The sequence below is a fragment of the Nannospalax galili genome, unplaced genomic scaffold (genome assembly GCF_000622305.1).
Source record: "Nannospalax galili isolate Female #2095 unplaced genomic scaffold, S.galili_v1.0 scaffold473, whole genome shotgun sequence".
NCBI lineage: Eukaryota > Metazoa > Chordata > Mammalia > Rodentia > Spalacidae > Nannospalax > Nannospalax galili.
This window is the reverse complement of record NW_008334092.1, coordinates 1,214,489-1,239,136: the sequence shown is the minus strand read 5'-3', so window position 1 is coordinate 1,239,136 and position 24,648 is coordinate 1,214,489. Positions and strand designations below refer to the sequence as shown.

Genomic DNA, 24,648 nt, shown 5'->3' with positions numbered 1-24,648 from the left:
ATCAATATTCTCATTTTTTAAAATGGTACTGATGTTACCTACAAAATAAACGGCCTTATGCAGACTCAGTGGGATTGTGGGAAAGGGCCTTGTCCAGGCTCAGTGGGATTATGGGAAAGGGCCTTGTGCAGGCTCAGTGGGATTGTGGGAAAGGGCCTTGTGCAGGCTCAGTGGGATTGTGGGAAAGGGCCTTGCACACAGTGGTTGTTACAGAAGCTTGCTTTTCATGTCTACTCAGCCTCTGTGTTCCGCTTTTTCTTTCCAACTTCCTTGCAGGCTGATCCTCCTGGGGCTTCAGTATTCATTCACTGATTCCCTCACTCATCCCGTGGCTCAGCCTCAGGGGCTTCAGACCTCCTCTGGAGTCGTCTCTAGCCAGGAGAGAAAAATCCCAGCTCCCTCCGGTGCATTCCAAGAACTCTGTGCTCTTCCCTCTCAGGGTCTGGCCTCTTTTCCTCTGACATCATAAAGCTACTTGAGCTCAAGCACAGAAGCCAAACGGCTTAAATCTTGTCTCCCTCTCCCTGTCCTATGTTATTAAATCTAAACTAAAAATGCATTCCGTGCTGCCCACGTTTCTTCATGGCAAGTGTGGCCATACCGACCTCTCCTCTCCAGAGCAGGTCCAGCAGTGCACTGGACCCACTCTTGTGCTGGGGTGCTAGTTTCACAGTCCACTGACTGGCAAGAGAGAGAGCCCAGAAGGAAACAAGCAACTGGCAAAGCAGAGGGGTCACGTGTTTGCTCGCTTCCTAGAGAGCTTTTTCACCCCCTTTTCAGTCAAGAGTGGGGCCCCAGCCACACACAGTTCCTGGTACTGAAGAATCTGTGTGTCAAAGGTTGATCTAGGAAATCCCAGAGGTTCACTTGGATCCTTTTCGTTCTGATTGGTGGGTGAACAGAAAACACACACACACACACACACACACACACACACACACACACCAGCAAATGACTAGGCTATGTAAGTAAAAATTATCTCATTCATAACGAAACTAAAAATCATACACTTACAGATTTCCAAAGAATTAATTTAACAAGAAGTGTGCAAAGAAGACAGCCATCAAAAAGAAGAAAGCCAAAGCCCTTTGCCCAGCTATATAAATGAAGCTTTTCACAGTGTTCCTGCCTGGGGGAATATTATTAACAAGGATATCAGTTCTTCTCCCATTTTAGTAGGAAATGTGACCAATTCAGTCCCCTCCCCTCCAATCCCTCCCCTGATCCCCCACCACCATGGCTTTTTCCTCTCAATTTCACATGTCCCGCTTTTTGAAACTCACCAAGTATACTTAGTGGTGCTTGTATGTGTATGGGTTTGGGATCACCTATCTCAAGGACCACATCCCCGAAGAAAACTGACTCGCCCTCCCCTAGCAGCTGTCAGTTACTAGTAGCTCCTCTGCTAGGATGGGACTTTGTGAGCCCTCGCCCACCCATCCTGAGATTTTGGCTGGCTTGATCTTGTGCAGTTCTTGTGCATGCAGTCACAGCCAATGTAATTTCATATTTTCAAGGATGCTATCATGTCCAGCAAACACTGTTTCCCTATGGTGTCTGCTTCCTCTGCTCTTACAGTCTTTCTACCCCCCCCCATATATTTTCAATTTTTTTTAGTACATTTATTTACTTTGCATGTGTACGCACCACAGTGTGTGGTGTGGAAGACAGGACAACTTGTAGGAATTGGTGGTCTCCCTCTACCCACGTCCCAGGAATCAAACTCATATTTTCAGGATTGACAGCAAGCATTTTGCATCCTTAAAAACAAAGATTAATGGGGTTGGAGAGATGACTCAGCGGTTAAGAGCACTGGCTGTTCTTGTAGAGGACCTGGGTTCGATTCCCAGCTCCCATATGTCACCCAATGATCACCCAAAATTCCAGTTCCAGGGAATCCGGTGCCCTCTTCTGACCTCTGCAGGCATTGCACGACACAGGTGTAATTATATACATGCAGGCAATACACTAATATACATAAAATAAAAATAATTATTTTATAAAAGAAAAAGATTAATATATTTGAATTACAGATACTATAAACAAGAGTTAAAGGGAAAAATGTACCAGACACCAGGAGATAATACTAGCATTGAAATATATATTACACAAAAGGAATCAACATAAACAAAGATAACAAATAAAGCTCCTGGTATATAAACAGAATTTTAAAAGACCAGTACCTTAATTAAGATGGATAGAAAAGTATGAAGAGATAGAAACGCCTCAAAAATGTGCAGAAAATTTCCAACATTGTGTAAGATACTAAATTATCTAAATTCAAAATGCCATTGAGGTTCCATTTTGGACTAGCAGATGGGAGAGTATTTTAATGCAGAATATATTTTCAGCACCATAGTATATGGTGTTGAAGAGGTGTAGTTTACAAAGAATAGTAAAAATGGGCTGGAGAGCTGGCTCAACAGTTACAATCACTAGCTGTTCTTGCAGAGGACCAGGGTTCAGGTCCCAGCACCCATGTGACAGGTAATAACCATCCATAACTCCAATTCCAGGGGATCTGATGCCCTCTTCTGACCTCCATGGACATGGCATGACATGGATGCAGTTAGGTACATGCCAGCAGTACATTTATACACATAAAATAAAATATTTCAAAAGTTAATGCCGCTTAGTGGAAACTAAGACTGATAGAATCACAGGACAATTTGGCAACATTTGTCAGGAAAAAGCTGCTCTTCCCTCCACTCCTCCCACAAAAGTTATTTCTACAAGTCATCTGAAACATTGGCAGAACAGGCAAAGTTCCACAAAGATGGGCATGTTGCTTGTAGTTTAATGAGAAATGAGGAAATAGACTGTTCATTTCTATAAGAAAAAAATGGGTATAGATGTCCATAATATAGTATTAGTAAAGAGCGTGATCTAAAACCAGGGCCTGGAATAAAGTTCAGCTGGTAAAGTGCTCACTCACCTAGCATGCACGTGAAGCACTGGGTTCAGTCCCCAGCACCACATGAAGCTGGGTGCGGTGGTATGGTGATGGACACCTATAATCTCAAGACTCAAGACTTGGAGGTGGAGACAGGAGGATTAGAACTTCAAGGTCATCCTTGGCTACATAGTAAGTTCAAGACCAGCCTGGGCTACATGAGACTCTGTCTCAGAAAAAAAAAGGAAAAAGGAGGGTGGAAAGAAGGAAGGATTCCAAAACCATGTTAAACATAATCCTATGTTGAGGGGAACAGTACAATATGTATATGCACACACAGAAAAGTCTGGAAGGAAATGTATTAATATTAAGTGAAAATCTGGAGTTGGGTTGATTATATGAAAAAAGAGAGATCTTAAAATATCTGTATGTCTAATTTTTATAATTTTTAAGACAAGATCTCACTATGCAAGGCTTAACTGACCTGGAACTCCCCTATGTAGGCCAGACTGGCCTTGAACTCACAAAGATCCTCCTGCCTCTGCCTCCCAAGTGCTGGGATTAAAGGCGTGCACCACCATACCCGGCTCATTCTTGTAATTTAAAGAGATATTTTTAAGAAATGATTGCAATAAGTGATTTGGATCACAGAAGACTAAAAGGACTTCAGTGGGAAGCAGTACCACCCTTGTGAGATCTGGGGTTCATTCACAGTAATGTACCAGCGTTAGTTTCATAGTTAAAACAAATATGCTACAGGTGTGAACTGGAGAGAAGGTTACAGTAATCCTCTACATCATCTCTGCATCATTCTTGTAAGTCTCAAATTATTCCAAAGTTAAGAATAAATTGATTAGGGGAGAGAGAGTGGGGGGGCAGGTGTGTAGCCCACAGTATCCTCAGCTGCTAGAATCTTTTTGCATCTTGGGATGCAACTGAGGTTCCTATTAGACTTCCTGCTCTGAGAGCTCAGTGTGGTGTACCACCCTCCCTTACACACACACTCACACTCATACACATCACATACACATAGTATACACACACCACATACATACACAGCACACACCATACACACAATATGCATATACACATGTCACACACACCAACACAGCACACACATACACACATGCATGCATGCCACACATACCCATACGCAGTACACACACCACACCACTACATACATGCCACACTCACATACACACGTGCCATGCACACCACACACAGTATACATACACACTACACACACAGCACACAAACCACACACATGCCACACATACATAGTATACATGCATACTACACACATACCACATGCATGCCACATACACACATGCCACACACAGTACACATACGCACTACATACAGGCTACATACCATACACATACATGCCACACACACACACACCACACACACACACACACCACACACACAGTGCACTCACACATACACCACACACATACAAACACACAGCACACACACATACACACACGCAAACACACAGCCCGTTTCTTGGTCTGCCCTAGTTAGCAGGGATTCCCTAAGCAGAGTCTGTCTGTAGCGAATATCTTCAGAGTTCTGCTCTGGGAAACCAAATAGAGGCTCATTCCAGCTCTCCTATGGCCAGCCAGCCTCTGAGAGGCCCCACAATTGCTTCCACCAACACATTTTTAAATAGATACATTTATTTATATGTGCGTGTGTATGTGTGTGTGATGTGTGGGCATACATGTCATGGCATGTGTACAGAGGTCAGAAGACAACCTTCAGGAATCAATTCTCTCCCACCATGTGGGTTCCAGAGACGGAACTCAGGTGGTCAGGCTTGGCAGCAAGCACCTTTACCTGCTGAGCCATCTCACCAGTCATCATCCGTATCCTCTCCTACTCCAGATGTCTTCCAATCTAAGTGCTCAAAAGCATGGTCTGGGGGCTGTGAGAGTTGGTTGAGAGGAGGGATGAAGTCTGACCATGCCAACACAGAGCTCATAAACAACACGAACTAACTCCACACCCAGTGGGTGGAGCTGGCCAGTTTGAAACAGGAGGATGCTTCAGATGCTGTCCTCTTCCCATCCCTGCGCGTCTCCCTTGGCTTGGGACAGTCCCTGATCCTGGAAAGAAGGCACTGGAGCCTGGGGTGACCACTTGCCTCTTCTCTCCATCCAGGCTCCATTTCCTGGTGTTCGACACAGAGGAGGTCCATGATGTGCTACGCATCTGGGACGGGCCTGTGGAGAGTGGGGTCCTGCTCAAGGAACTGAGTGGCCCCATGCTGCCCAAGGACCTGCACAGCACCTTCAACTCGGTCGTCCTGCAGTTCAGCACTGACTTCTTCACCAGCAAGCAGGGCTTTGCTATTCAGTTCGCAGGTGGGTGCTCACCCACTGCCAGCGCCTCCAACCCCCCTTCCTCCCATCTCTCCATGCATGCAAAGGTATTTATTGTCCTCTTCTGTAGTTCGTGGTTCATCCATGCTGAAGGACTGAGGAAATAGCTTAGTAAAGTGCCTGCCACAGAAGCATGAAGACCTGCATTTGATCCCCAGAACCTATGTAAAAACACCAGGTGGGGGAGCACACACTTCCAATCCCAGTGCTGGGGAGGTAGATACAGATGGATCCTTGGGGCTCACTGGCCAGCCAACCTAGACTACTTGCTGAGTTCCAAGCCAATGAGAGACCGTCTCATAACACAAAGAGGACAGCTTCTAAGAAATAACACCAGATTAATCTCCAGCCTACACATGCGCACGCACCATGCACACTCACACAAAATTTCTGTGCTGAAGTTACTATCATAGGGAAAGCAGGCAGGTTGGGAGATACTTGGGTACTAACAGAGAAACGTGGAAAGAGAAAGTGCTTTAAGGGGGGATGGTCATCAGTGCCGTGAAACGGTTCCACTGAGCTGAGCATTAGAGGATCACTGTGAACCCTAACAAAAAGGGAGAGGATAGGACATCGTTGGTGCAAAGAGCAGCTCAGGAACAGAACAGTGGGCTCTGGGAGTGATGGGTGGCCCTTGGAGTACATGGAGGAATGCAAGGAAGGCCCAGTGGGCGGTGGCGTGGGGTATCGTTCTGAAAGAGTTGGTGCCATGTGCCACATGCCCTAGTCCTTCACTGAGTGCAGGTTTTGGAAAGCGCTGGAAGCAAAGCATGAGCAATCTAAATTCAATTAATTATGCATTGCCCTCTCCGACTGTGGAAGAGCATAGCGAGGAGCTACCAAAATGGGCAATGCTCAGACATCCAAGTCCCCGTGTTGGCTAATCTGCCTCTAGTTGAAGGCATTATTTCTGAACTGTCTTGTCTGTCGCTCCTCTCCCAGAACAAGGCAAATGACTCTGCCTTGGTTTCTGCTGAGGTTTATTATACAGCAGCTGTCTTCATTAACATCTCCTCAGCCCACTGTGGGGGGCAGGGTGCTCCTGGTGACTCTGGGGCAGGTGGCTTTGCCCCCACATTTTCTCCCAGTTGGTAGATCAGCCCCTGATACCCATGAGGCTGTAATGGGATGTCCAACCCATTTCTAGCTCTTTCATGAATCTTCTCTGTGGAAATGAGCGTTTACCAGTATGTGTGGAGGGCGGTCTCTAGGGTCTGGAGAAGTATTTGGAAGGTCACACTTTCCTTGACATAGTTGGCCTTCTGTATCTGGGAGTTCTGCATCCACAGATTCAGCCAATGCAAGAGCAAAAATTTTAGGGGGAAAAATCGGACCTGTACTGAACAGGTACAGACATTTTTTCTGGTAATTATTCCCAATCAATATAGTGTAATAGCTATTTGCATAGCATGTACATGACAGTAGGTGTTATAAGTCATCTACAGATGGTTTAAAGTACACAAAATGATTGCATGGGCTATATGCAAATGCTGTGGCATTCTCATATAAGGGACTTAAGCATCATGGAGTTGAGTGTCCTTGGCTGGGAGACTACCTGGAACCAGTCCCACAAGGGTTCTAAGGGACAATTGTACTTACTAACTTGTCCATATAGCATGTGTATAGGCTTCAAGCCTGGCATTTCCAATCTACTCTCAGAGATCCATGGAATATTAATTGGCACTGGAAAAAAACAAGCTTGCAGAATCCAATCATGTCGGAAAGATGCTTGCTTGAGGCAAACCTGAGCAGATTATCTGTAACGTGGGGCCTCTGAGAACATTCGGTATGCTCACACATAAATAAATTCAAAACATGTCTGGAAGGTCACACTTTCCAAACGCATCTGACCATGCATGATTCTTTTTGAGGTGGTCTCAGGAGACTAACATTTTATGGAGCAAATGTTGGAAATTGCTGGGATAAGCAATGGAAGGCTCCCAGCATACAGAGGAGAGAATCTTGAAGAGACTCTTAGGCACTCTCTGGGGAAAGAAGCGGCATGAATAATTAAAGCACACATGTATTTTCTCTGACTGTGCCCAAGCTGATGGATATGGTTAAAACAAAACAGGAGAAAGAAGTCTGTGAGTCTCCTGGTGAGTTTCCCCACAGACCTGGATCATCTGACCTTCTCTGTGTCCTCAGTATAGTCACATGGGACGGTCCCTGGGCACGCTCCTACAGCTGAGCCTCGCTCACAGAGGTTCCTCACACATTGCTAAGCTTGCAGAAGTCCAATTCATCCTTCAGGGCTCATCACGGATGCCATTGCCTCCTAATCCCCCATTCTGAATAAATTGCTGCAGCCTGTGGCACGCCCAGCGTTTTGCTTCTGTTTCTCCAGCACCAGCCAACGCAAGTGCTGCTGACTGTCTTGGCGTGGTACCTCCCTGGTATTATACTGAGCACTCCTTCTTAGAGAATGAAGGCCATGCCAGGTCTGCCAGGCTCCCTTGGAGTGTATGTATGCAGCAAGTGTTCAAATACATGAAGTCATAAAAACATGACCAGAGGGGTTCCGTGACACCAGGGTCTTCTTGGGCAAGCTTGCCCTAAGCACTTTGTAAAGTGAGCAAAGTGGCCCCAGCTACCTAGCCTGGGCTCCAGAAAGGCCATGACAACATGGCCCCAGTGTTCTAGGCGTACCTGAGGTTCGGAAAAGGTCACCTTTCCTGTTGCTGTCATCAGTTAGCAAATACCAGAACTCCTCTAGGGAGAGTGAACGGCTTACCCCACGTGAACTGATAGGGTGTGTTTGACTAGGGATTGTGCAGAAATGCCAGGGACAATTAGCACAAGCTTGGCTTTATTAAGTAAACATGACTGTGTAACATCTAACATCCTGTCTATACCACGTGGATCCAGCCTTTCCCCGGGGCTTTGGCAGGCAGCTCAAATCCAGGAGCGTTAAACAGAAAAAATGAGAACAGAAAGAGGTGAGCAGGCAGCGTGATCTCAGCCATCTACAGAGTGGCAGCAGCTAAGCCCTCCACCAGACTGTCTCTTAGAATTTCTACAAAAACCCAACGGTACAGACACCATTATTAATGCATATTGCAGATGTGGGCCCTGGGGTTTCTCATACAAGGTCATATAGTTAATAAGTTGCAGAGCCTGGATCAAAACCCACGTGTCTGATTCCCAAACCTAGCGCTTAATCACTGTACTCTGTTGCCTCCCATATAAATAACCTTTCCGTCGTGTGGCCAGAACGGCAAGCTATTTCTCTCCCGGGGAATCATTTACATGTGTGTACAGCACTCTGTGAAGCCGGGGATGAAAGCTAAGTCTGTTTTTAATTGGGAAGGCAGAAGATGATTCTTATTTGACTTTCTAAATAAGTTCAGTAAGTGTCAAATACTCATGATCTGTTCATTCATTCATTCATTCATTCATTCAGCAAATATTTACTGAGCACTATCTTGTGCTGAGTGCTGGGGCTGAGCCCTGGGGATACAGTGAGGAGCCAAATAGGCCGTGTTCCCACAGAGATAACCAACTGATAGACAAGGAACAGGTAAACAACTAAATTAGCAAGATTGCTGCAGATTGTGCTGGGACAAGAACAAACAGGATAATGCAATGAAAGTGGTAGAGAAGGTTGGGAATGGGCCCAGAAATACAGGGTCAGGGAGGCCTGTGTAAAGGAGGAGATATGGAGCTGAAAATCTAATATCATGGTAGCTGGTATGGGAAGATCTGCCACAGGATCTTCCCAGGCAGAAGGAGCAGCAGGTGCAAAGGTCCTGTGTGGAGGAAGGAAGAGGGAACTGAGCTTGCTGTGTTGAAAGCGTTTGCAAATAAACAGTGATAGAGCATCACTGATGGTTGTAATGGTTAAAGCTAGATTTAAAACAAAGGGGATGTTTTAAAATGCAACCTATAAAGAGGTTTAAAGTAGGATACCTGCTGGGCTTGGCAGCACAAACCTGTAATCTTAGCAGGAAGATGACAAGTTCAAAGACTGCCTGATTGATGTAGTGAGATCCTGTCTCAAAACTAAAATGTGAAATAAATAAATAAGACAGTGGTAGAGTGCTCACCTAGTATGATGAGACCCTGGGTTCAATTCTCAGAACTGCAATGAAGTGGGGAAGGGGAGGAAACATAGAAGGGAGGCCTGCAGAGATGGCTCAGTGGTTAAGGGCACTGACTGCTCTTGCAGAGGACCTGGGTTCAATTCCCAGCACCCACATGGCAGGTAACAACGGTCCTTAACTCCAGTTCCAGGGGATCCGACGCCCTCTTCTGACCTCCACGGGCATTGCATGACACGGGTGTACCTACCTACGTTCAGGCAATACACGCATACACATAAAACCAAAAATCATAAAAAAGAAAAGTAGAAGGGAATGAGGAAAGGAGGGAGGGAGGGATGAAAGGACGGAGGGAGGGAGGGAAGGACGGAGGGAGGGCAGAAGGTAGAGGAAGAGGAAAGGTTAGGGTGCCATTAGCGGGAGTCAGTTGCACAGCCTGTCAAAGACGAGTCCTTCAGCCTCTGCGGGCCATGCTGTTGCTGTAGTTAGAATGCACTCTCTTCCTCCATAGCATGAAAGCAGCTATAGATACCATGTAAACAAAAGAGCATGCCTGTGTTCAATAAAACTTTATTTACATAAGCAAGCACAGAGGCAGTTTTGACTATGGGCTGAAGTTCATCGAAATCTCCCTTTGATGTTATGAAATCAAAGGTATCAGATACTGTAACTGCAAACAGGTCCACACAGACCCAGATCTTATAACTCATAACACTGGTGACAGGGTCCCTAGGTTGCCATTCCTCAGCCATTTCCACTGAGGTCCACCTGGTGGCAAAATAGAATGGGTGCATCTCCCCAGGGGGTTGGAATGTGCTGCCAGCCCAGAATCCATTTGAGGCTTCATGGGTTTATACAAAAGCCAATGTGAATTGCATATTTTGGGCCAGAATGGATTCCTTTGTTTCAATGTAAAAGTAAATTTCTCCAAAATTTTTTGGGAGAAAGAAAATGACCCTGTAAGCAAACAAACATTCCTTACCCCACAGCCTCCAGATAAACCTCAGTGTCTAAGTGATGACATGCTCAGGGGACAGGGCCAGCTATTGGCTCTGGCCCGGGGAGGCAGCTGGAATGTGGTGGCTGTCTCAGAGCTCCTTCTCTGGACTGCGTTGCATTTCTTAGGCCACATCCATTGATCCCCTCATTCATTCGTCTGTTCCTTTCTTCCACCAACACTTGTACCCTATTGACTTGCTTAGACACTAAATCACAAACATATTAATTCCTGAAGGCTGTGTGTGTGTGTGTGTGTTGTATGTATATACATATGCATGTTCCTGTGTGGGGGTGCATATGCATGTATGTGAGTGTAGAGGCCAGAGGTTGATGTTGGTGTCTTCCTTGGTCACTCTCTGCTTTATTTACTGAGGATCCAGGCTCATGGATTTGGCTGGTCTAGGTAGTCGGCTTGCCTCAGTATCCCTGGTCTCTACTTCACAAGTACTGGGGTTATCAGGCACTTCTGGAGATCTGAAGATCACCATGCTTGCACAGCCAGCTCTTTCTCCAAGTCATCTCCCCAGCCCCCTTTTTCAGTTTTTTAAAATGTATTATTTTTATTATTATTTATTTATTATGTGTATAAGTGTTATGCCTGCATGTGTGTAAGTACACCCGTGTTGTGCAGTGCCCTCAGAGGTCAGAAGAGGGTGTTAGGTCCACTAGAACTGGGATTGTGGACGGTTGTTGGCCGCCACTGGAACTGGAGTTACCTATGGTTGTTAGCCGCCATGTGGGTCCTGGGATTTGAACCCAGGTCCTCTGCAAGAGCAATCAGTGCTCTTAACCCCTGAGCCATCCTCTCCAGCCCCCTCAGTTCCTAATGTAGCTCAGCTACTTATGTTGATTTTGAATTTTGCTCTGCCACTTGCTACAAACATCTGACTTTTCCCTGAACGTGGTGGAGGTCTAAAGGGTCTGAGACTGTTTTCACACAGGGAAAGCGCAGTCTTGGTGGATGCAGTGACCTTGTGCATTGTGTGGAAGCAGTGGCAGGAAGGATGATGGCACTGTTGCCAGAGCTCATGACAGTGGTGGGGAGGTGACAGTGGCCATGGCAGTAGCCAGGGCAGAAATGGTCCTCATTGACAAACAGGGTGTCTCCATGACCGTCAGACAGTAACAACTCTACTCCCTCTTCTGTTTCCTTGCCTCAGTGTCCACAGCAACTTCCTGCAATGACCCCGGGGTCCCTCAGAATGGGAGCCGAAGTGGCGACAGCTGGGAAGCCGGCGATTCCACCGTGTTCCAGTGCGACCCAGGCTATGCACTGCAGGGAAGTGCAGAGATCAGCTGCGTGAGGATCGAAAACAGATTCTTCTGGCAGCCCAGCCCACCCACGTGCATCGGTACAGAGCAGCTGCATAGTGGGTTACATCCTCGGATCTCAGGGTTGTGGGCCCCGGGTCCTCCGTGCCAGAAGCTGCTGCCGTTTGAGCCTGGGACCAGGAGAATTGGAACAGCTGAAAATTGCAGAAAGTCTAGTTTACCTTAAACACACACACGCACACACACGTACACACACACACACACACACACACACACACACACACACACCTATGCTTCATTTACTCACTTGCCAAAATGATCTCAAGAAGTTCCAAGCCAGGAAGGTCTGTCCAGTTTTCTCCCATCTCTCTGTCTGGGTTGGATGGGTCACCTGGGTCAGAGGCTCAGCAGTTTCCAGAAGCAAGGAATAGGCACTTGCTCTTCCTCTTCTTAAGGGGATTACTGAGTACCTGGCTTTGGGGTCCTGACATCTGTCTTGTGTGTTAAAACCTCTTCATTCAACAAATGGAGAAGCAGAGGTTCTAATAGGCGTCTAAGGTCATGTAGCTTAGAAAGAGCAGAACCGGACCTGTAGCTACCTGAAAGTCAGGTGAGAGAGGAAACCTGAAGGGAGAGGCAGCCAGGACAGAGCGAGAGAAGCCAGCCTCCAGATGCTCACCTGCACATGTCCTCCCACCCCTCTACACCCCACCCAGTGAAATGGTGAGGGCTGCTGTCAACTGTGTCCCTGGCAGGTGGCAGACAGACATGGAAGAGAAGGGAACCTGTGGCCACTGGGTCCATACATGTGCCTGGCTCATACTGGATGTTCACTTAGATAACCCCATTTAGCTTTTCCCAGAGGCTCTCTGAATTTAGCACCACTCCCTCATTTATAGCTACGGAAACTGAAATAGGCGAAATTTGGATATCTTGTCCCAAATTGCAGAGCTAAGATACGACAGAGCCAAGATTTCCGCCCACGCCAGGCTGAACGCAGAGACTCTTGATTTCCCACTGTCCATGCCTTATCCCTGCTGGGATAGATTCGGGGGAACTTCCTGAGACCCCCTCAGCTGTGTCCACCTTGGAGACACCCTGCACCTCCTTCTACATTGATTCCACAGGAAGCGCCATCCAGACATCTGAGGCCTGGCCTTACTGGTCCTGGCTCTGGGGCCTGGTGCTGGAAACAGGACACTAAATCCTGTCCTGCATTACAGAAAAGAAACTAAGAAAGGAAACAAATCCTGTCCTGTCATGAGGCAGGAACATAGTGAAAGTACAGAACGAGAGGCAGAGATGTGGGTCCTGGACCCTTCACAATATATTGTGAGCAGGCAGTATGGATACAGGCCGTGTGGACACAGACCGATGCAGGTGCAGAGTGAGGCTCCACCATTCACTGACTCAGTGGCCTTGGGGAAATGGCCTCAACACTGAGCCTCAGTGTCCTCACTTGTGAGGGGGAATGCATTCTCCTTATGGCACTGTGGAGGGACACCAGGGCAAAGCCTAATCTCAACCTATACCAGCTCCCTGTCCTCCTCTTGCCCTGCTCTTTGTTTCCTGTTTCAAATTCTTGGGCTGCCTTCCTCTTCCTGAGCCAGAATTCCACTGACAACGGAGTTTTTCTGAGGCTGAGGAGTGTCAGAAGACCTCGGATGCCCCTTTCAGAGTCCCCCATCCCACAAGGCTGCGGGTCCTGCGATACATTTTCCAGAAAAGCAAATCCTGCGCCAGCCTTCTCTAGAGAAGGTTTGTGATGGGTGCAGCAGACAAGCCGTAGCTGAGCACCAAGCGGGCCAGGAAGGTTAATTCAGCTTTCATTGCTCGCTCTTCTGTACACAGCCTCGGGAAGTGTTCCTTGGGCCACAGAATAAATGTCTTTGCCTCCTCATCTCGCAAACAGATTGGAAATCCCAGTGACAAGCCCCTCATTTCCAGATCCTTGGCAGTCTGCCATGAACGGGGCTAGCTAGCCTTGACGGCCCTGCATTACAGAAAAGAAACTAAGAAAGGAAACAAATATTTGTCAAGCATCATCTTGTGACAGATACTGGGCTCTGCATGATCACAGTGGGCTTGGTGCTCTGGTTCCAGATTCTGACTTCCTGGGTTCAAGTCTGACATCCCCACAACAAGCTGTGTGGGCTTACACAATTTACTTAACTTCTTTGTGCCTTAGTTTCTTTACCTGTAAAATAGGTAGAGTTGTACCTATCTGATAGGTCAACACTATATGTTTTCTAGCAGCCATCATCATCATCACCATCATCATCATCACCACCATCATCATTATTAGAAGTGAGAGACGAGTGACACAGAGAGGAGGAGAATATGCTCAAACCCACACAGCTAACGAGCAGAATGTCAGATTTTGTCCCCAGGACTGTGCAACTGTCAAACCGATGCTCTTGTCACATCCCATGCTCCTCAGTACAACCAACCCATCTACCTCTTAACCATCCAGAAGCTGGTACCCATACTAGCCGGGAATCATTGCTTTCTGAGCTCAGCTCTGCACCTGTCCTCAAATGGTTCTGGTGACACAACCCACGGGTCCCTTCCAGGGCCTTGGGGCCCAGCTGGCAGAGGACAGAAGAGCCCTCTTTAGTCCTGATTATGAGGCAGACACCTAAGCGTCTGATGTCAGGGACCATCTGAACAAAAGCCATGTCAGAGCCAAGGCCTGGAACCTCAACATCCTGGGGTTACGTTGGGGGCTAGAAGACTAACAGGGTAGTTTCAGAAACACCCAGACTCATCCTGTGTGTGTCAGGGAAGACCCCTGCAGCGGGCAGTCGAGGCTGTAACCCTGACTGAGAATGGCAGCATCATGGAGACCTCTGAGGAAGACTCCACACAACCATGCTTGGGACACAGACTTTCCACATTCCTAGTGACATCGGACTCTGTTTCTAAGTTGGCCAGGATAAGGCCACTCTCAGTGACCAGACGTCACAGTCCTGTTTTGTGGTCCTGACCAGGTGACAGGCCTTACTCAGCCTGCCCTCCTGCCCCAACCTGTGCTCTGGCAAAAGTTTGGTAAAAGAGAGAGAGGGAGAGGCGAGCAGCCTACAGGTGCCCAACCTCACTTAGGGAAGCTCTACACCTGTACTTCTAATGGCCTGCAGCGGGGCGGGGGGAACACTGTTCTGCCTCAGGATGACGAACAGTGGAGAGGCCACCCTACACGTCTCTGGAGGAGGAAGGAGGTGGACTCCAGCCAGGCAGTGAGGACTTGAGTCTTAGAATGACAGGACAAGTTCCCTCATCTTTCTGAACCTCAGTTTCCTCCTAGTGTATAGTCCATGCCAACACCTCTCCCACCTCTCACACCCTCGCTTCCTCTCACCTCCAGCTCTCTGAACTGTCAGTGAGACACAAATGAGGGAACACTCTATCTGAGGTGACAGGCACCTACATCCTTTAATGTTTCTAAACTCAACATAGTCCATAGAGTGTATTTTTCCACAGAGAAAACACCCTGCTTATGAGCCCTTTAGGCTAACATTCAACCACGTTGGCGCCTCTGTGGTCTGACCTTGGAACTGTCCCCTTCTGTAGAGATCCTAGTGGAGCTGACCAAATCAGCTGTGCCTCCACTGGGTAACAGCAACAGCTCAGCTCTGGGATAAGCAAGGCTCTCAGCCGCATCCATTGGCTTCCTCCCACCTCACTGCTCGTCGTGGGTCTTCTGGCCACCCCTTCCAGCTCTCTGTGTTCCCACCATTCACTAATTCCACTGCTAAGTTTGGTGATGCCCTTTGGCTTCCTGTCAGAGCCGCCATCCAATCTCCATCATTTTTCCCAGTTCATGACCCCACTGTGCTCCATCATCTGCACTATTCAGTGTCCTGTACCATGCCACACCCCTGTTCAGAATGCAGAGGGGGCTGCTCAGGACCTGGGGAAGTTTTCAGCAGGCTCCTGGGCAAGTAGCTTGCTAGATATCCCTGCCACCCCATCGTCCCACCTGTTGAGAAGCCTGTGAGTCCAGGGAAGGGTGGCCACTGAGGGCTCATTGAAGATTGCAGCACCTTAGTCCTGATGAGGTGCACATTCCTCCTTGGGCAGCCGAGAAGACTACCTGTGCTTGTCAGGCGAGTGTGATGGTGCTTTATGCTCCTGGTGGCCTCCAGGGCATGGAAGTCATGGTGAATGCCCACAAGGCTCACCTAAATTCTGGACACGAGGCTGCAGGAGGATGCCACCTTTCTGAAAGACAATGAGGATGCCATTTTGACCATGGGCCCCATGTCCAGTGTGCCAACAGACCTCTCCAGTAAGCCTTACAGCGACCCCAAGGGGAGACAACATCTCTTTTTATCATAAAAGGAAAATATGCAGGCCCTGAGAGGTTACATAATTTCCCTAAGACCACCGCCAGGAAGAGCCAGATACTATTTTAAACTGATCTGTTGGGAGTTGGAGATACACCTTAGTTGATAGAGAGCTTGCCTAGCGTGCATAAAACCCTGGGTTCAGTCTCTAGCACTGTGTAAAACCGGGTAGGGTGGCAAAATTGCCTATAATTTCAGCAGTTGGAAGGCAGAGGCAGGAAGATCAGGAGTTTAAGGTCATCCTCAGCTACTGGCGAACTAGAGGTCAATCTGGGCTACATGAGACTCTTATCTCAATAATGATAGTAATTTATTGAGGTGACATGCACATGGTATAAAAGGACACATATTAAAGTGACCAGATAGCCTTACCCCATCTTCCTTTCTCCTCAGCTCCCTGTGGAGGAGACCTGACTGGACCATCAGGAGTCATCCTGTCACCAAACTACCCAGAGCCCTATCCGCCAGGCAAGGAATGTGACTGGAAAGTGACCGTCTCACCAGACTACGTCATCGCCCTGGTATTTAACATGTATGTACCTTTCCCCGGGTGGGTGATCAAGGGTTCAGAGCAGCTAGGGGGTTGAGGACCTGGGTGCCCAGGTGAGTATGCACAGGTGTGTGGCAGAGTTTACAGCTCCATGGGAAGTAGGAGGGAGATGGAGATGGGGAGGGATGGGCATCCACTTGCTATCTTCCCTGTGCCGGACACTATGTCGACGGCAATCCTTGCACTAGTTCCTGAAGCGGCTGTCGTTTCAGGACCCCTGTGTCTACTGAGAATCAGAAAGGAATCCCTTGCTGCGTCTCCTTGTCTTCCCTCCTGCATGGCCCTCTCCTGCTGGCTCCATCCATCCTGCTCCCTGGACCATGACCAGACTCATGTTTCTCTAACCCCTGCCCTCTCACCTACATTCCCTTCGCTGGCAAGTGTTGAAAGAGCTGCCCCTGCTCACCTCTGCTGCCCCTCCTCCAGTGACATTCTCAGCCTCGGGAACCTGACTCCTGTTCCCATAGTCCCATTAGAAACTCCTCTGATAAAAGACTCCACCATGAGCTGGAGAGATGACTCAATCAACAGTGTTCACTACTCACGGATGAGGACCTGAGTTCAATAGCCGGGACACACAATTTTAAAGGCCAGGCATGGTGGCACATGCCTGTAATCCCAGCACTGGGGAGGTGGAGATGGGGAAATCCCTGAGTCTACTTGGCATATCTAAGCCAGTAAGAGACTCTGTCTCAAAAAACAAGGTGAATACCCCTTTAAGGAGACCTCTGGCTTGCACATGTATGCATGCACATACACAGAGACTCCAGCAAACTCTCAGTCATCAAGTAACTTGGGATTGCCCTTGTCTAGCCTGCACCACCCCTTGAGCATTCCCAAGTTCTCTCCTCTGGTTCTCTGTCTGTTCTGTGACTTCCCATCAACATCTCCTCACTCCTCTTCCTCTGCTGGGTTTGCTGTGAACCCTCTCTTCTCACCCCACCCCTTCCAGACAAGCTCAATCTGTCCTGGCTCCAACCTCCGTGGGAGATGGCATAGTCCCCTCTCTTGCACATCCTGTCTGCCTTCAGAGCTGTAGGATCTCACCTCCCAGTTCTGGGCATCCCTGAGGGTGCCTGTGGACACATCAGATGAACCACATTCAAAACCAGCACCTGCTTCTTCTCCATACCAGCTCCATTCTGAACCGCTGCCCGACCCCACTACTTCCCTCAGGAGCAATCAAGGTGTCCTTCCTAATGCCTGACCTTCCCATGGATCTCCCTCTTCATCCTATGGGCACCTGGCTTAGCTTGAGCCTTTATCATTTCCCATCACCAAGATGCCTCAGTATCCTTACTTGACCCCCTGCCCCATCTAGTCTTCCAAGGTGCTCTCTCTTATGAGAAATTTAAAAAGAAAAAAAAAACCAACAAATAGATCTTTTATTTTAAATCCTTTAATGATTCTCTCTTGTCTGTAAGTCCATCTGAATTTTGAGTTTGACTCCCAAGGACCAGGCACACACCTACCTCTCCAAGCAAGTCACTACCTATTATGTGTTCAGAGCTCCAGCCAGACTGAATGCTGGTAGTTTCCCCAGTCCCATGGACCCTTCCATGCCCTCTGGACTCAAGTCCATTTCTGCCTCCTAGCTACTTTCTTTTCCTTCCTTGTCCCACTGTTGAGGGCCATCTTCTCTCCTGGATAAGCTCAGGCTAGACCACCATGAAAGCTTGAGTGTCTCCTTGGGGCCTGCACACTGTGTAGACTTTATATTCTACACTGTTGACTATTCCATATGGTCTGGAGAATGATCTGTGATCACCATATTTTGGGTTTTGAATAAGTAAATTTATCAGTTATATAGCAAGCCTAAGGAAAAGAGTAAATTGCACAGTCAAATCAGGCACTCCAAACATCCAGCAGAAATGGACTGTGGAAATTAAGGCATTCTGCTCAGCTTGTAACCAGGATCACCTGCCCAGGGGTGGCACCACCCATAGTTGGGCTTTGCCCTCCTACATCAGTTAGTAATCAAGAAAAATGCCCCACAGACATGCCTCAGGCCAATCGGATAGAGGAAATTCTTCAGCTGAGGTCCCTTCTGCCCAGGCATATCGAGTCAGCAATCAAAATTAGCCATCACAATTTAGTATAAACTGCCTTTGTTGGATGCGTGCTTGAGAGTAGACGTGTGCATCACAGAGCAAGCCCATGTTTAGAGTGAGCAGATCCAGCACACAGAGCTCCAACTGGGCTGAGTTCACGAGACCCCAGCAGGGCGTGAGGGCTGCTGGGCCCCACTTTTCACCGTTTTTGTCATTTTCCACCATGTTCCCTCTAGCCAGGTGTGTCTGACCTACAACATGTGTGCTGCGCTCATCCCGGGGCAGCTGTGAATGCCGCCTAACACTCTTGTAGCGGACGACCTCACGTCACAATATCGGACGCTTAAACCCCCACTGTCCGTTTCAGTGGGCTAAACTACATTCGGGAACTCCAATTCTCAATTTGATAAACAAAGACAATTTTTAAGAATGAATTTTGGCCCCACACCAGGGTTGAGCTAGCTAAGAGAGACACGGGGTTGGGAGAGGTGATGCTGGGACCCTGGTAGTAGCAGATGCTAGAGAGCTGGACAGTTGGCATGGGATGAAGGAAGGAAGGCAGGTCCTTCATGGTGGCCTGTCCTGCTGCAGATGGCTCCCTGGGCAGCTCTACCCTCTTAGCAAAGTCAGTACATACTAGTATGATGGCGGAGTGCTAGTCAGGTAAGAGGACTGGGCTCAGAGCTGTCTGGCCTGCCCCTCTGTGGTTTGGAGCTGCCTGCCCTGCCTTTACGTGCCTGGAGTTGGCAACTGTCTTTCCCTCCTGTGTGAGCAGAGCATTAGGTCTTTAGCTACAGCACTGAGAACACTAACTGGAATCTGTCACCTCTGCCCCAAGCCCACTTTAGCATCATCTCTCCTGACTGGGAGGTCACCAGGGCCTAACCCTCTTCTTTCACCAGCCAGTCTTCAGGAGTTGGGTCCCATGGGGCAGTGGGTTGAGCATAAAGCACTAGCACAAGCCTCTACCTGACCTTAGTGGATGGGGTGGGCTGTTTTTGTTCCCCAGCTTCAACCTGGAGCCTGGCTATGACTTCCTCCATATCTACGATGGACGGGACTCTCTCAGCCCTCTCATAGGGAGCTTCTATGGCTCCCAGCTCCCTGGCCGCATTGAAAGCAGCAGCAACAGCCTCTTCCTCGCCTTCCGCAGTGATGCATCTGTGAGCAATGCTGGCTTCGTTATTGACTACACAGGTAAGAGCCTAGTGCCAGAAAGTCCTAAGGGTGGGGCGAGCAGGCCTGGAAAGGCCAGGACAACAGAGTGCAGAAGAGAGGGCACTGGACTGGACCACAGAAAGCCTGCAGGTTCCTTTCTGAGGACCTGTATTTCCTCTGAGCCGCCAGGTGGCTTAGTCCTGCGCATTCATACATCCCAGGGCAAGAGAGAAGGGGGAAAGCACTCTATGGTACCCTATTTCAATTTTCAAATCACTACTCCTCTCCTCCCCTCCTCTAAGGATCATTCCTATCCCTACTTCAGTCTCATAGCCTCACTCCCTACCCATCCGCTAATAGCATTCCTCTGCCTCCTGAGGGTTCATATTGGATCTAAATCTTCCTCTAGACCCCAGGGCGTCTCACCATCTTGGGAAACTTCAATGACCATGTGTTTTATTCTGTCTTCTGTTGCTTTTAACAGATACCTGAGGCTTGGTACTTTTTCAAGAAAAGAGATTAAGGCTAAAAGAGATAAAGTCCAAGGTTAGGTCAAGCCTTCTAGTTGGGCTCTTTTAAGGGCTTCATGATGGGGTCACCATAATGGGAAGAGGGAGCCCATGCATCAGAGATCACATGGTCAGGCCTCCTGAGGGTTCAGCCTCTCCAGCTTTCTAGCTGGAGAGATTCAGGAGTCAGGCTTGCTCTTTTTATAACAGCCCACCATAACTGAAGTTCTATGATAACTACCTTAATCCCTTCTGAGGGCAATGCCCCCACGACCTAACCACCTCTACCTCTTAAAGCTCCACCAGAGGTGCACTGGCACACATGCAGGCAGTACACTCAAACACATAGAACCTTAACGTCACCACACTGGAGACCAAATCTCCATCCATAACCTTTGGGGCATAGCAGTTCATATGGACAGCTCACGCAATTCCAGGGTCATAGTGCTCAGACACTGGCATTTTGTCGCAGACTTGTCACCAGCCAATATATCCTGATCACATCTTCTTATCCTTCTGGCTCTCCCATTCTCTTACTCTCATCACACTTTGGAATTAGGCCGGTGGATAATAGAGGTATCAAAAGAGGGAGTCTTAAAGATAGTAAATATGGGGCTGGAGAGATGGCTCAGTGATTAAGAGCACTGACTGCTCTTGTAGAGGACCCAGGTTCAATTCCCAGCCCCCACACGGCTAACAACCATGCACAATTCTAGTTCCAGAGGATCTGAAGCCCTCTTCTAACTTCCATGGGCATTGCACTATGCAGTTGCATTTGCACATATGCAGGCAATACACTCATACACATCGAATAAAAATAATAAAATGTTTTTAAAAGACAGTAAATGTTTTAATTAATAAATATTTACCTGTTGTAGCTACTCAATTCTGTCCTTGGAAGACTCAATCTTAAGCAAAATGTAAAGGATTTGTGTGGCCATGTGTCACAAACTCACTTGCTATAGAGATTGATAGTAAAGTGTTTGCCATGCAAGCACAAAGACCCAAGTTTGGATCCCTAGCATCCACATTATACAAAAAGCCAGCAAGCTGGAGAAACGGCTCAGTGGGTAAGAACCCTTTCAGCACAAGCATGAGGACCTGAGTTCAGATCCTAACACGCAGGCATGGCCACATACCCAACTGTGACTCCAGTGCAGTGAGGGACAGAGACAAGAGGATTGCTGAGGCTTGGCTGGATGCAACCCTAGCTCCAGGTTCAATGAAAGACTCTGTCCCAAGGGAATAAGGTGGAGAATGATCGAGCAGGACACCAGATGTGCTCCTCTGGACATGAAGGATAACCTCCGTATGTGCACACATGCATGTTCACCCTCCCACGTTTCCCTACACCACACACATGTAAAACACACATATACAAACACACACACACACACACACACCCTTTCTCTCACACACACATACAAAAAGTAACTCTTAGGTTTGCCTGTCACAGCCTCTCAGGTCTGCTAAAGCAGCCATAGGCAAAATTTAAAGAAATGGGCATAGCAGCATGTCAGTAAAAACTCACAAAACGGGCCATTACCCAGGCCTGGCCAAGAGTGTAGACTGTCGGTTAAGTGGACTTCAATCTCCTGTTTGCTGCTTAGCAGTCAGGTGACCTTGGGCGAGTTATTTAACCTCTCAAAACCTCCACTTCTTGGTCTGTAAAATGATGGTAGGAAAATCCCTCATAGAAAAGCTACAAAGATCAATGATCCTGTGCACTGGAGTCGTTGCTACCATGCCTGGCAAGGATCAAACACCCTGTGCTCTTCAGAGATTATTAATAGTCAAGAGTGAGTTCAGAGCTCCACTCTTTTCTACTCCATTATTCCCTATTTGACCTTTTCTTCTTCCTTAATTATCCCAAACCCCATTATCCAAATCCTAGCCCCATTTCTTGCTTGATTTGTGAGCTCTGCAAGTTATTATCTCCTAGAACATCATCTACAAAATAGGGGCAATAAAAATTATGCTGCAGAAGGTTAAGATTCATTTGAGAGAGAGAGAAAGAGAGATGTATTAACCTCATGCCAAGAATATACCCAGCACTCTTCTAGAGATGGTCCGTTCAGTTACTGTTACTATCATCTAAGTTCACCAAGGCCTTATCAGTCTGTGTGCATAAATGGGGTCACATTACCAGCTAAAATTACATTTTTTTTCTTACTCGCATTTCCCACTTACATAATGCAGGGCCTAAGCCACCTTCTAAATTGTCTCTTAGTTAAATATTTGTGACAACCCCTGGGAATATCACCTACAAGTTCACAAATCACCACGATCATGGCTGAGTGTTTGTTCGCCAGCAGCCGGTGCTCCCTGTGTAGCTCTTGTCTACCAGCTGGCTGGACCCTTTCACTGTCTGCCGTTTGTCATGTACAGCTGTAGGAGATAGGTGGTGCATGGAATGGAGACCGTGTTGCCCACAGCGCTCTTCTCTCAGGAGCCCATCTAGGGAATGGATATTTTGATGTTCTCTTGTCTTAGTTTGTGTTCCTGTTGCTGTGATTAAATACTCCAAGAAGCAATTTAAGGGAGAAAGGGTTTATTCGGGCTCACAATTTGAAGGTACAGTCCATCCTGGATGGGAAGTCAAGCCAAGAGCCTAAAGCAGCAGTTGGTCACATTGCATCCACAGTCAGGAAGAGGAGAGAGAGAGATTGAGAAATATATGCTGCTGATCAGTTCCCTTTCTCCACTTACACAGTCCAGGATTCCACAGTGGGCAGCTTTTCCTACCTCAATTAGTGTAATCAAGATAATCCCCCACAGGCATGCCCAGAGGCCCATCTCCCAGGTGACTGTAGATTCATTCTGCTAAATTGATAATTAACACAAGCCATCACACCTCTCCTTTGAGGACCATGCAGAGCATCTCTACCCTCCATTCTCCACAAGCCCATCTGAGAACAAATAAAGTGTGTATGTGTATATGTTCATGTCTGTGTGTGTGTGTATGCAGATGCATGTGCACATCATGTGTGTACGTGTGGAGGCCATAAGTGGATGTCTGGCATCTTTCTCAATCTTTCTACATCTCGTTTTTTGAGATAGGGTCTCTCACTGAACCCAGAGCTCACTGACTTGGCCACACTGGCTGGCCAGCAAGCCCCAGGGATCCTCCGGTCTTCACCTCTTCAACGCTGGCATTATAAATGTGCACCACAATGCCCAGCTTTTTTACGTGGATTCCGGGGTTTAGCTCAGGTCCTCAGGCTTGAGTCCAGGCTCTTTCCCGGTTGAGTCATCTCCTCAGCCTGTCATTCCGATGGTCTAGTAAAAACATGACTTAGAGCCAGCCTGAAGCCTCCATTGCTCTGCCTACCAGACCCACTGCTATGCCATCCTGATCATTTTGCTTATTCTTTTCTTCGTGCATGTTCTCGTCCTTAATTTTCCTGCCCCTCAGACTTCTAGTACATACACTTTACTCAATGGTAGACCACACCCCATTGTCCAGGGAAAAAGATAGACAAAAATTTCTTGTGGGGCCACTATGAGGTGATAGCCTTGAACCCCAGCCAAGCTTCAGCAACCACTATAACTGGCCCTGACTTGTCCCAACTGTGTTCTTCTGGGTGGGAATTCCAAATTTTCACCCCACATGTCACTCTCATCTTTAGAAGTCATCGCCATTCTATTCTCCTTTGAACAATAAGCTACTAGTAGAAACCTCAGCTCCCCCATCACCTTGTTCATGGCCACCTGCCTGTAGCCCAATGTCCCCCAGATCTCCTCTACTGAAATGCACAGGCTGAGAACCACACCTCCAAATCCTTTTTCTGCTTTTGGCTATTGGCCCAAGGTAGTATCTAGTGGGGTCAAGGGAATAAGACTTCCCAGCTTCCAGCTGAGCCAGCCAAGAGGCCAAAAGAAAGCCAAAGACTGAGGAGAGGGAAGACAGGCTTTCCCATTGATCCACCCTCTGCCACTTCATTACAATCCTTCATAAAGCATTGAGGTAAGTATACATATTGGTTGGAGTAAAGGAGGTGCCTGATGAGAACTCCCAGCTGTCTAGGTGCCTGCTTTTCTAGAGTCCGTAACTCTTAATACTGCCCATCTACTATCTCCCCAGGCCTCTGTCATGTTAGTCCATGTGGGGAAGCCCAGAGACTCTGCCTTCCCCTGTGGTCTCCCTATCCCAGGATCCTTGAGCAGGGTCTAGTCTGCCATCAGATTCCATAGCCTTGATCATATTCTCAGGCTCTTTCAGGGTGGGTTCCACTCCTCATGAATGCTGTGGCCTGAATCAAGCTGCCTTCCTTCTCTGAGCATCAGCCTCATTATCTGTAAGGAGGGACAGTGATGCTAATAGGAGCTGTCATGAGGCACCTGGCCAAGGGTCTGGGCACATACTCTAATCTATTCTGTTCCACCCTGAAGCTGTTCTTTTGACTAATTGGTACTTCCATGCTTGTTTGGAAGCAAGAAGAATAT

At 47.8% G+C, this 24,648-nt stretch overlaps 1 protein-coding gene across 1 annotated transcript in view; it reads left to right on the top strand.

The window, feature by feature from the left end:
- Positions 1-24,648, top strand: part of Csmd2 (CUB and Sushi multiple domains 2) — a 633,859-nt gene that overhangs the window by 487,266 nt on the left and 121,945 nt on the right. Inside the window, exons 28-31 of the mRNA XM_029561678.1 lie at positions 5,057-5,259; positions 11,477-11,668; positions 16,328-16,466; positions 19,545-19,732. Coding sequence (XP_029417538.1) covers positions 5,057-5,259; positions 11,477-11,668; positions 16,328-16,466; positions 19,545-19,732 — 722 coding nt within the window. The remainder of the gene's footprint in view (positions 1-5,056; positions 5,260-11,476; positions 11,669-16,327; positions 16,467-19,544; positions 19,733-24,648) is intronic.